Raw genomic sequence first — 11,848 nt, forward strand, 5'->3', positions numbered from 1 at the left:
GTTTGTATCCTTTGGGTAAATACCTAGTAGTGCAATTGCTGGGTCGCAGGGTAGGTCTATTTTCAGTTTTTGAGGAAACTCCATACTGTTTTCCAGAGTGGCTGCACCAGCTTGCAGTCCCACCAGCAGTGTAAGAGGGTTCCCTTTTCGGAGAAGGAAGGTCTTGGTGGGAACGCTGAAGGGAGGTAGCACTGACTCTGAATAGTAGGAAAGAGGATATGGAGGAAGTAAAGGGGCTAGCCCTTGGAATTGGGGATTGGAGAGAGGAGGAAGCCAGGCTGTAGCCAAGAGCTCTTCAGGGAATGAAGTGGGGGGATGTCTGGAAGGGTGGGGTGGGGCCCCAAAGTCAAGCTCTTGAATGCCAAGTTAAGGAGTTTAATTTTATTCTACAGTTAGTGAGAATAACTGCATTGCAGTGCATTGAGCAGGGGAGAAAAACTGTTTTGGGAAGATTTATGTTTTAGAGGGATGCAAAAAAGAGTGTGTTAGATAGGTGCCAGAGAAAACTGGGATCCCTATCTCTAGCTTGTTTGGGGCTTATTTGCACAGTAGCAGTTGGAGGATGCCCAGGGGTGGTAAGAAGGGACAAGTCCTGATGCACAAGCACTTTTCAAAGTAGCTTCATAGTTTCTACTCTTCTTCTGGCCAAAGCAAGTCACCTGTTCAGGCCCAGATTCAAGGGGGTGGAAAATAAACACCATTTCTTTCTTTCTTTCCTCCCTTCCTTTCTTTTCAAAAAGATTTTGTTTATTTATTTTACAGAGAGAGACAGCTAGAGAGGGAACACAAGCGGGGGGAGTGGAAGAGGGAGAAGCAGGCTTTCTGCTGAGCAGGGATCCTGATGCAGGGCTCTATCTCAGGACCCTGGGATCATGACCTGAGCTGAACTCAGATGCTTAATGACTGAGCCACCCAGGCGCCCCAACACCACTTCTTGATGGAAGGAGGGGCAACGCCACAAGGCAGGGAGGGGTCAGCTTCTGGCCATTTTTGAAGGCTCCTACCCTGGGCTAAGGACTAAAGAAAAAAAGTTCTAGATGCTTGGAGGTTGGGTTAGAAAGAGCAGAAATACATGCACCCACTTTCTGGAACATGCCTAAATACCTTACATCTTAAAATCTGATCTGCTTACCCTCTGATCTGGAGAGATTAACCCAGAAGTTATGCAGATCATTTTGGACAAGTATTTAACCCAGCTCTCAGAACCTGGGTGTCTAGAAAAACAGATTCAGATACTTTGTCTTTCCCTGGTTCTTTTGGACTCTGAGACATTTTAAAAATAAAAGTGAACACTGCATTTAAGCAGTTGGAAGCATTCCTGGTTTCTTATCAGCCTATGGCTGCAGGGGCACCCCCTCAAGACAAACCTCATGTTCTGAGCCCTCCCACTACCAACAATTTAACAGCCTACTGCATCATAAGCACAGTATATGGGGTTGACACGATTTTTGGAGACCTTAAAAATTTTTTTTGAGTCATGAAAACATTTTTAACTCAAAATTGCAAAAGATACTGAAAAATCTAAATGCACATATATCATTAAAATAATTTGAAAGCAATTTCTAGATTTTCTTACTTCGTTAGAATTTTCGATTAGAGATGCCCCCCAAATCACACAGCCAATAGCAATTTAAATGACTTCTTTATAGTCAAGTAAATCCAAAAGTAAAATGATAAATATTCCTTCAAACTCAGTTTCATGGCAAAAATCCAAAAAAGATACTGAACGTACAATGGGGATGAATGACTGTGTTCGGTATGTTTGGAGGTCCCTAATATAAACGTCTGCGAGGGTCTCCGGGGGGTCGTAAAACACCCCGGGGGCAGGGAGGGCGACTCTGCCGAGTTGGCAAGGGCCTCACATTCAGGGCTATCTACGCTTTCCAGGCGGGGAAACCCGTTATCAGATCCACAGAAGCCAGGGTTCCAGGGGTCCGCCCAAAACGTGTCCGAAGCAAGTCCCTCCCGGCCTTTGAGCTGCTTTGGCGGAGCGCAAGTTTTCGTGGGAGACCTGCTTGACTCTGCGCAGTGCTCTGCCGGCGGTGCCGGGTGCCGGGCCACGATGATTCCCTTCTGCCGGGAACAACTGCACCGAGACCGTGGCCGGCCGCCCACCCGCTACTGCTACAGGAGGAAGAACCTGTTCCCGCAGACCGACCCCCGTCCCGTCCCCACCCGGCCGGGTACTGGTCCTGACAGCCGGGCTCCGGCCTCCACTTCCTGGGGGCGTGGCCCCGCCTCCCCTCCCCAATAGGCCCCGCCCCTCGGCGGCTCCCGTTCGCAGACGCCGCGGCGCGCTCCTCTGACGCGAAGCGCCTTCCTCTGACGTCAGGTCCCGCCCCGGCCCCGCCCCGCGCGCGCCCTCCGCAGCTAGAGCGGCTTCGCCTGAGGCGGCGGCTGGGGCGGCAGCTGAGGCGGCGGCGGTCGCGGTAGCCGACCGTGCGGACGGCGGCCCGCTGTCAGTCTGCTCCCGTCCCGGACCGGCGGGCGATGGTGCGGCGGAGCGCGCGGACGCGGGCGGCGCGGCGGCGGGCATGAGGGAGGATGGAAGGGCAGGACGAGGTGTCGGCGCGGGAACAGCACTTCCACAGCCAAGTGCGGGAGACCACGGTGAGCCGGCCCCCGCCCCCGCGGCCGTGCTGCCGGCGCTCCCCTGCCCCGGGCCGCGCCCCCGCCACCCCCGTGCCCTGAGCCTCCGCCCCCCGCCCCGCGCCCGCCGCGCCCTCGGCCACGCCCCCCGCCCTCCTGCCCCTCCCCCCGCCGCGCCCGGCGCCCCCGGCCCTCGGTGCTGGCTGCCTGCTGCCCCGCGCCCCCCGCCTTCCGTGCCCCGGGCCCCCCCGCGCCGGAGCTCCGGTGGGCGCAGCGCCGTGCCGTCGGGCCGGCGGACCCCCGGCGGGGAGCGCCGCGCAGCACCTGCGCGGTCCCCTCGGCGCCCTTCTCGGAGCGGGGGCTGCACGCCGGCCCGGCCGGCCCGCGTGCGTGCGGCACCTGGCGGCGGCCCGGCTCGGCCGCGGCGGCGTGTGCGGACTGCCGAGCGTCCGCAGCCCCGCTCTCCGGCTCCGCTCCGTTAGCTCAGAACCCTGCGGCTTTGGGTGGGAGCCCGGCGGTGCAGGCGACGTCCGCCGCGCTCGGGGCAGCGGCGCCGGGGCTCCGGTTCCGTCCCTGCTGCTCCGCCTCGGACGTCGGCTGCGTTGAGCTCTCATCCTGCGCCGCAGCTCGGTGTGCTCGTGTCTGTGTCTCCGAGCCTGCTCCGCGGGGCCGTTTTGCGTGTTCACGTCCCCGCTTCTAAGTAGCGGCTCCCGCGTTCGGCCGCAAGCCTCGTAGCGCATGAAAAGTTGTGCTGTGGGATCGCCTCCCTTGTGTCCCCCTGATCCTGGAGGTTGAGAATCGCCTCGCGCAGTCGTAGCTCGGAGTCAAGAGCGCTGTGAACGCTGTGGTCGCGTGGCCGCAGCGCAGCTCTCTTTCCTCCGACGGGCGCTTCGGTAGTTCCCGGGCTGGGCTACCGCGCGTCCTGTTTTCTGGGGCACGTGTGTGCATCTCCGGCGCAGGGCTGTGCCCCGGAGTGGGACGGCTTTTCTACGGCTTTTCTGCCGTTTCCCGAGGGCTTGTGCCGGCGTGTGCTCCCACAGCTTTGCGTGCGGGGCGTGCTGGCTGCTGCTCCTTACCCACGCTCAGCGTGTCCTTTTAATCTAAGCCATTGTAGTAAGCGTCTCATATTTATTGCACAGAAATTGTATTTGCACTTCCCTGATGATTAATGAATTTGAGTACCTTTTCATATATTGTCATTCGCAACTCTTGTGAAGCATCTTCAGGTCTTTCCCCCTTTTTTAAATTAGTCCTTTAATCTCTTAAATATTGATTTCCAAGTTTTCTTTATGTTTTCCGAATATGATACTTTGGTCAGATATATGTATTGCAATTTTTTTTTTTCCATTTTGTAGATGCTTTAACACTCAATGATCTATCTTCTGATGAGAAATTCTTAATTTTCATATAGTTCGCTTTAACAGGAATTGTTTTATGGTCAGTACTTTGTGTCTTGTTTAAGAAATCGTTGCCTACTCCAAGATTATGAAGATATTCTCTGTGTTTTTTTTTTTTTTTTTAAAGATTTTATTTATTTGAGACAGAGAGAATGAGAGAGACAGAGAGCACATGAGAGGGGGAGGGTCAGAGGGAGAAGCAGGCTCCCTGCCGAGCAGGGAGCCCGATGCGGGACTCGATCCCGGGACTCCAGGATCATGACCTGAGCCGAAGGCAGTCGCTTAACCAACTGAGCCACCCAGGCGCCCCTCTCTGTGTTTTCTTTAAATGCTTTATTGATCTACTCTACCCATTCAGATCTGCAGTTCATCTGGAATTTATTTTTTGTGTATGTTTTGTGGTAGGAATCTTTTTTTTTTTTTCCCCCACCTGGATGTCCAGTCGCTTTAGCACCATTTATGACGTTTGTCATGACTTAGGTAACTATAATTGTGGGGTTTAATTTTGTAATCCATGCTGTTCCATTGATCTATTTGTTTTTGGCTTTACTTTTTAATTAGATACTCTGTCATTTGGATTGAGGAGCTTTATTACCTTTGCTACTCTGAAAACAACTTAGTTTTGGCACTGATTTTAAAGTTCCTTAGTTCTGCCCCTTGTCACCCCAACTTCCTCTGAACCAGCGCCTCTGGGTGGTGAATGTACTCCACCCTCTACAGAAGCTGTGCAGAAGTGAACAAGCTCATTGGGTTTCCCGTCTTCGGCATTCTTTTCTCAGATTATTCATATTTAGAGTGAGCATAGATACTTGAGTTTTCTCTAGGACATGTTGCCAGTTCTCTTATTTAACTCTTTTTTGGTTTTGCCATGTAATGCTGTAAGTTTTACCTTTCTTTCTGATACAATATACATAGCATGTGATTAACATTTTTAAATGTACAATTCAGTGGCGTTAAGTACATTCACTCTCGTGCAACCGTCACCACTGCACATCTCTAGAACTTTGCTGTCATTCCAAACTAAACTGTCCCCATGAGTCATTAACTTACCATTTCTTTCTTCTTCCAGCTCTTGGTAACCATCATTCTACTTCTGTCTCTATGAATCTGACTCTTCCAGGTATCTCATATAAGTGGAATCATACACTATTTGTCCTCTTATGTCTGACTTATTTCAATCAGCATAAGGCTTTCAAGTTTCATGCATCTCGTAGCATGTGTCAGAATTTTTTTCCTTTTTAACATTGGATGATATTCACTTGTATGGACATAACGGTATTTTGTTTACCCATTCGTTCATCTCTGGACATTTGGGTTATTTCTTGGCCTTTGTAAATAGTGCTGCTATGAACATGGGTGTACAAGTACAAATACCTCTTCGAGACCCTGCTTTCAGTTCTTTTAGGTATGTGCATACCAAGAAGTGGAATTGTGGGATCACATAAAAAAAAAAATTCTGTGTTTAATTTTTTTGGGAAAAATTGCTGTTTGCTGCAGTGCCTGTACCATTCCACAGTCCCACCAGCAGCGCTCCAGGATTCCAGTTTTTCCACTAACACGTGTTGTTTTAAAATATGATTGTTATCCTAGTGGGTGTGCAGTGGTATCTCATTGTGGCTTTTATCTGCATTTCCCTGACGGTTAGTGATGTTGAGCACTATTTTATGTTCTTCCTGGCCATTTGTATATCTTCTTTGGAGAAATATCTATTTGAATCCTTTGCCCGTTTTGAATTGGGTTGTTTTAGTTGTTGACTTTCAGGAGTTCTTTATATATTCTGGATATTAATCCCTTATTAACTATGAAATTTGCAGATATTTTCTCCCATTCTGTGGGGTGCCTTTTTACTCTGTTGATAATGTTCTTTGATGCACAAAAGTTCTTAATTTTGATGAAGTTCATTTTATACATTTTTTTTCTTTTTTTGCCTGTGTTTTTGGTGTTTTATTAAAGAAGTCATCACCAAATCTAATGTCATGAAGATTTCCACCCATGTTTTCTTCTTAGAGTTTTAACTCTTACATTTGGGGTCTTTGATCCATTTTGAGTTAATTTTTGTATATTGTGTAGTGTTTAACTTATAAATACTCATGTAATAATCCTGTTTTGTCTTTAGTATTATGAATATCTCAGAGTTCTCTTGTCAATTATTTCAATGATGACGTAGCTAAAATCTATTAACCAGGTGGCAGTGATCTATTTTCTTTCTTCCTGTTGCTGGCTTTTTTTTTTTCCTTTTTCTTTTGAACTTCAGGTGCACAGAATTGGATTAATTATAATCCTTGGTTCATACACAGATTTTTCATTGGTTCATGTGTGACCTGCTTTTGATTAACCTATTTTTAAATAGTATGCAAACATGAACTGTTACCCAGGATACTAAACCACTGACTCGAGCTTATTAAATATCCAGCAGAACTGAAATATGGACAGTAATTTATATGTTCCTGTTCTTTATACCTGCCATAGTTGCACAGCATCACTTGTCTTTTGGTCCATCTATTCTTCTTTAAGTAGGCTCCACACCTAGCATGGAGCCCAATGGGGGCTTGAACTCGCAACTGTGAGATCAAAACCTGAGCTGAGATCAAGAGCTGGTCGCTTAACTGACTGAGCCTCCCAGGCACCCCAGTACTCTATTCTTTGAGTGCATTTACTTAGATGGTACCTTCCAAATTGTTTTCTTATGTTGCCACTTTCACTGATATAGCTGCTACTTTAAAATGGTCACAGATTAATACATAACAGTACCAAAATATCCTCAGAATCCCTTCACTAAATTAATAATAAATAACATTTATTGAGTGCTTACTAGGTATCTCATTTGAGTTTCACAACAAGCATATGAAGTAGGTATTTCACAGCATGTAGCCAAGGTGGCATAGTCAGCGTGTGATGGAACGAAGAGTTTGAATCCAGGCAGGCTGATTTCATGGCCTGTACTATATTTACAGCCCCATAAAGTTTAAACCTCCACCATGACAGGGTTATGTGGGATCCAACTAGGTTGGTTACATAAAATGCTTGTTGTAAGGCTAATGAAAGGACCAAGGAGAACTTAAGGAAACTAGCGGGCAGGGAATTTTGGGGTCTAGCTGCACAATTTAAATTCTTCCTTATTCTGGCTATGGTTTAAGCTCCCTAACTTGGCTGTAGTATTTTTGGTGCAGTTCTGGGGTTCACTAGGACTTTTACAACAGTGGAGATTTTAGGACCCTCTAATTTACTTGGCTTCCTTTTGGCCACATAGAGTGGGGATATAATGGAGATGCCAGGAATCATGCTCTCTTTACTGCTTCCCTAGGTGAGTTTACCTGCCTTTTTCTACCAGGGTCTTGCCTTCATCTCCATGGCTCACTCCATGTACTGCAGATAAAAACTTTAGCCCTTCCCTCTTGAGAATAGAGGTTGGGCAGAAGATGGGAGCCAGTCATCAGTCTTGTATCTAAATTTGAAATGCAGTTGTCTGGAGGTCTGTAATTTTTTCTGAGCTTTGTCACTGCTCTCCAGCCACACACCACCAGGAATATACCTGTAGTTGGACAAGTTGCGTTGATTGCATGTTGCAGTAAGGGAAAATGCACACCATTGGGAATTGTGGGGTGTTTCAATAAGAGAGCATTTGAAAGGAACTTTTAAAAATAGGATTTGGGCTTGTGAGGGGTGATTTGGAAAGAGTTTAAAGAAATGGGGCTTTGATTTGTATTGGATGCTGTTAGGAAGCAGAGATAATTCTATGATTGAGTATCTTAATCTTATACAGAAGGAAAGAAGACTGGGTGGGGTGAAGTTAAAACTTATTGGTAAAGAAGCAAGTCATTCATGTAAGCCATGGTGGGGAGATATTTAGTCATTTTTATGATTTGGATGGTATTCATGTTTTTTGCTTTGTTCAGGCATGATTACAGAGTGATGTTGTTTATTCTTTGTCCATTATGGTCACAGAGTGCCCTTCTCTGATGTTGATGTTCTCTGAAGAAGTTGTTTATTTTCAAGAGGAGAATCATCAGGACCTAGCTGTGAGTGCCTCACTCTGAGCTGCTGGCCAGTTTGTAGCAACAACAAGGCCTAGCTGATAGTAGCAGGCCAGCTTCCAGATGTCAGGGGCTGCTTTTCTCTTTCTCAGTGTGTTCCATAAAGTCTTATAGTGGAATGGCATAGTAGGTACAAATCCAATAGCTGACATAGATTGATTTTATGACATAGGTGAGCAAAAAGGAATGGGATAGAGGCATAGAGGATTCTTTGTATTTGATTTCGCTAAACTGGGTTAAATGAACTTCTGGTAGGTGGTACAGTAGCCCATAAAGATGTTCATGTGGTAGTCTCTGGAACCTGTATGTTATCATACATGGCAGAAGGGCTTTGCAGATGTGATTGTGTTAAGGGAGAGATTGTCCTAGATTATCTGGGTGAATGCAGTGTAATCACAAGGGTCCTTTTAAGAGGGAGGTGGGAGAGTCAGAGTCAGAGAAGGAGATGTGACAACAAGCGGAGGGTAGAGTGAAGCACTTTGAAGGTAAGGAAAGTGAATAGCCTCTAGAAGCTGGAAAAGTCAAGAAAATGGATCCTCCCTAGAGTCCACATCACAGAAGGAACTAGTCTTGCTGACATCTTGATTTTAGCCCAGTGATACCCATGTTGGATTTGTGACCTTTAGAACTATGAGGTGATAAATTTGTGTTAAGTGCTAAGTTGTGGGAATTGGTTACAGCAGCCACTCAGAAACCTTCATCAGGAGGCTTTGACCGTCACTGCTCTCCTTGTGAGTATACCGCACTTCTCTCTAGTTTTGTACTTGGGGTTGAAGGAGACTGAGGCATTTTTAATTGCATGTAAGATTTTTTTTTTCTTTTTATTCTTTCCATCTTAAGTGATAGTTGGAAGTACATTTCCTGAGAGGTATAGGCATCCAAAGAATGCCATATCATTTCAGGACGATTTCTAGTATTAGTTTTCCTTTTGTTTCCAAGCTAATTTTATACAGTAGGATAGAATATATATTCTCTGAGAGCTGTATGCTTTTGTTTTATTCTGCACTGTATTTGTAGAAGGTAATTGTAGGTATTTACTCATGGTGATATGGTTTTGAAGATTATATGCAAATATAGTATTATAGGTTAATTTTCTGAAAACCTTGGTGGTAAGATAATTCAAAGAACTTAAGACATTATAAGAAAAAACACACATGAGGCGATAAAGTTCAGAATTTATCTTTGAAAGCCCTTGTAAATGTTTTAACACTTAAGATGAAACAGTTCAGAAAGGGTACACAATAAAGACAATAAATTCTAATTTTACACTGTTAATATCTGTTATCTGTTGTGTGTGAGAATTTTCAGAATCCCCTTCCCTAGAATTTCAGTGGGATCCTTGTGATGCATTTTGGATTGTTTTGAATAATATGCATTATGAGAAGTATTTCCTTCTGTCTGTTCTTTCATCCAGATGTCTTTCTGATTTTTGGCTCAGAGTTGTTGCCTCCTGGGACCCAACTCCTATCATTCCACTGGCACAGAAGAAGTTGTGTGCTGGAGGTGGGAGATGCTTTGGGTGACTTTTCCCAATCGCTGCGTGTAGAACCCTAGCTCTGTGTCAGAGCACTTGTTATCTTTTATGTTCCTGTTTTTCTACTGCCCCCACAGATGGTAGTGGGATCCCTTCTGCAGCTCGGATTTGCCTTCCCAAGGTGACATTGTAAAAACGATTTCTCTGTCATCCCACTTGACTTATCTTTCCATTGCTGACCCATCTCCACCAGGAGTGACTTGAAATTTGGGGGTGCCAGAAATTTTTGTTTTTTTAAAAAGCTTTGTAGAATTAAATTTGCATGGACTTCAAATTGTGTGAGGGGAACTTGAAGTTGGAGAGGGAATAAAATATCATTTTCTTTTCTTTGTGGGTCTTTTTGTGGCAGGACTCATGATAAAACTTGTAGTGTTTTAGTTGTGTAGGCCATAGATTCTCTAGATAGAATTGTTAAAGTATTCTGATATTTAATTAATACCAGTTTTTCACACGTCTTCAGTGCTTAGGCTTCAGGAACATTCCACATATCCTTTAATAAATTAAATTTTTTTTTTTTTAAGATTTCATTTATTTATTCGACAGAGACACAGCGAGAGAGGGGACACAAGCAGGGGCAGAGGGAGAGGGAGAACCGGACACCCCGCTGAGCAAGGAGCCCGATGTGGGACTCGATCCCAGGACCCTGGGATCATGACCTGAGCCGAAGGCAGACGCTTAACGACTGAGCCACCCAGGCGCCCTAATTTATTTATTTATTATTTTATTTATTTTTATTATTTTTTTTTTTAATTTTTTAAAGATTTTATTTATTTGCGAGAGAGCGAATGAGAGACAGAGAGCACGAGAGGGAGGAGGGTCAGAGGGAGAAGCAGACTCCCCGCTGAGCAGGGAGTCCGATGCGGGACTCGATCCCGGGACTCCAGGATCATGACCTGAGCCGAAGGCAGTCGCTTAACCGAGTGAGCCACCCAGGCGCCCTCGCCCTAATTTTTTTAGAGAGAGAGGGAGAGAGTTGGCGGGGGAGGGGCAGGGGCAGAGGCAGAGGGAGAGAAAGAATCTTAAGCAGGCTCCCAGCACAGAGCCTGATACAGGGCTCGATCTCATGACCCTGATACCACGACCTGACCCAAAACCAAGAGTCAGACGCTTAACCAATTGAGCCACCTAGGTGCCCCCCCCACATACTCTTTAAAGTACAGTTTTTGGCCTTTAGAAGTCATTCATCTAACATTATTTTAATTTTCCTCAAATCTATGTATCTTTCAAAGAGCACCATAACTAAATATGGAATTTGACAAAAAGCTGGCTATCTAGGACTGTAAGCAGGATTGTTTCACTAGCATGCTAATTCATGATTCTATAGTGATTCTATGGGATTGATGTATGAGTTTGTTGATGTTGTATATTTGAATATCAGATGTATTATTGAGGCCTATACTGTTGTTATTCATAGTGTAATATTTTCTTTCAAAACTCCAAATTTTAACTATTTTATTGAGAGCCTGAGCTTCTCTTTATTGCACAGCAGTGCTGAAAGCTGAACAAGGAGGTAGATTTGTTGGGTTTGGATTGGGACAGTGTAGGTTCCAGTCATATATTTGCTATTTACTAGCTGTGTGATACTGGGCAAGTTCCTTAATCTCTTGGATCCTTAATTTTCTTGTCTGTGAAAATGGGAATTATAACACCTACCTTAGGGATGCTTGGGTGGCTCAGTTGGTTAAGCATCTGCTGTTGGCTCAGGTCATGATCCCAGGGTCCTGGGATCGAGTCCCGCATTGGACTCCCTGCTCAGCGGGGAGCCTGCTGCTCCCCCTGCTTGTGTGTTCTCTCTCTCTGACAAATAAATAAGATCTTTTTTTTTTGATTTTTTAAAATTTTATTTTAAAATAAATTCAGTGATAGAAAAATTGCAAAAGTAGCATGGAGAATCCTCATATACTCTTTTTTTTATTATGTTATGTTAATCACCATACATTACATCATTAGCTTTTGATATAGTGTTCCATGACTCATTTTTGCATATAACACCCAGTGCTCCATGCAGTACGTGCCCTCTTTAATACCCATCACTAGCTAACCCATCCCCCTACCCCCCTCCCCTCTAGAACCCTCAGCTTGTTTCTCAGAGTCCATAGTCTCTCATGGTTCGTCTCCCCCTCGGATGCCCCCCCTTCATTTTTCCCTTCCTGCTATCTTCTTTTTTTTTTTTAAACATATAATGTATTATTTGTTTCAGAGGTACAGGTCTGTGATTCAACAGTCTTACACAATTCACAGCGCTCACCATAGCACATACCCTCCCCAATGTCTATCACCCAGCCACCCCATCC

At 45.4% G+C, this 11,848-nt stretch overlaps 2 protein-coding genes across 4 annotated transcripts in view; one reads left to right on the plus strand and one right to left on the minus strand.

Moving 5' to 3' along the window:
- DNAJB6 (DnaJ heat shock protein family (Hsp40) member B6) overlaps positions 1–11,848 on the minus strand; it is a 398,231-nt gene that overhangs the window by 353,966 nt on the left and 32,417 nt on the right. The window lies entirely within an intron of this gene.
- The window catches only part of LMBR1 (limb development membrane protein 1), a 155,910-nt gene continuing 146,477 nt past the window's right edge, over positions 2,416–11,848 (plus strand). For 2 of the 3 annotated variants that reach the window (XM_081799750.1, XM_081799756.1), the window contains exon 1: positions 2,416–2,610. In XM_081799750.1, coding sequence (XP_081655876.1) covers positions 2,545–2,610 — 66 coding nt within the window. In that variant the 5' untranslated portion in view covers positions 2,416–2,544. Of the gene's footprint in view, positions 2,611–8,801; positions 9,524–11,848 lie in introns of those variants that run through there. The other variant, XM_081799749.1, reaches the window with a different exon arrangement.

The sequence above is a fragment of the Leptonychotes weddellii genome, chromosome 12 (genome assembly GCF_054177405.1).
Source record: "Leptonychotes weddellii isolate Sample4059 chromosome 12, ASM5417740v2, whole genome shotgun sequence".
In the NCBI taxonomy this organism is placed as follows: Eukaryota; Metazoa; Chordata; class Mammalia; order Carnivora; family Phocidae; genus Leptonychotes; species Leptonychotes weddellii.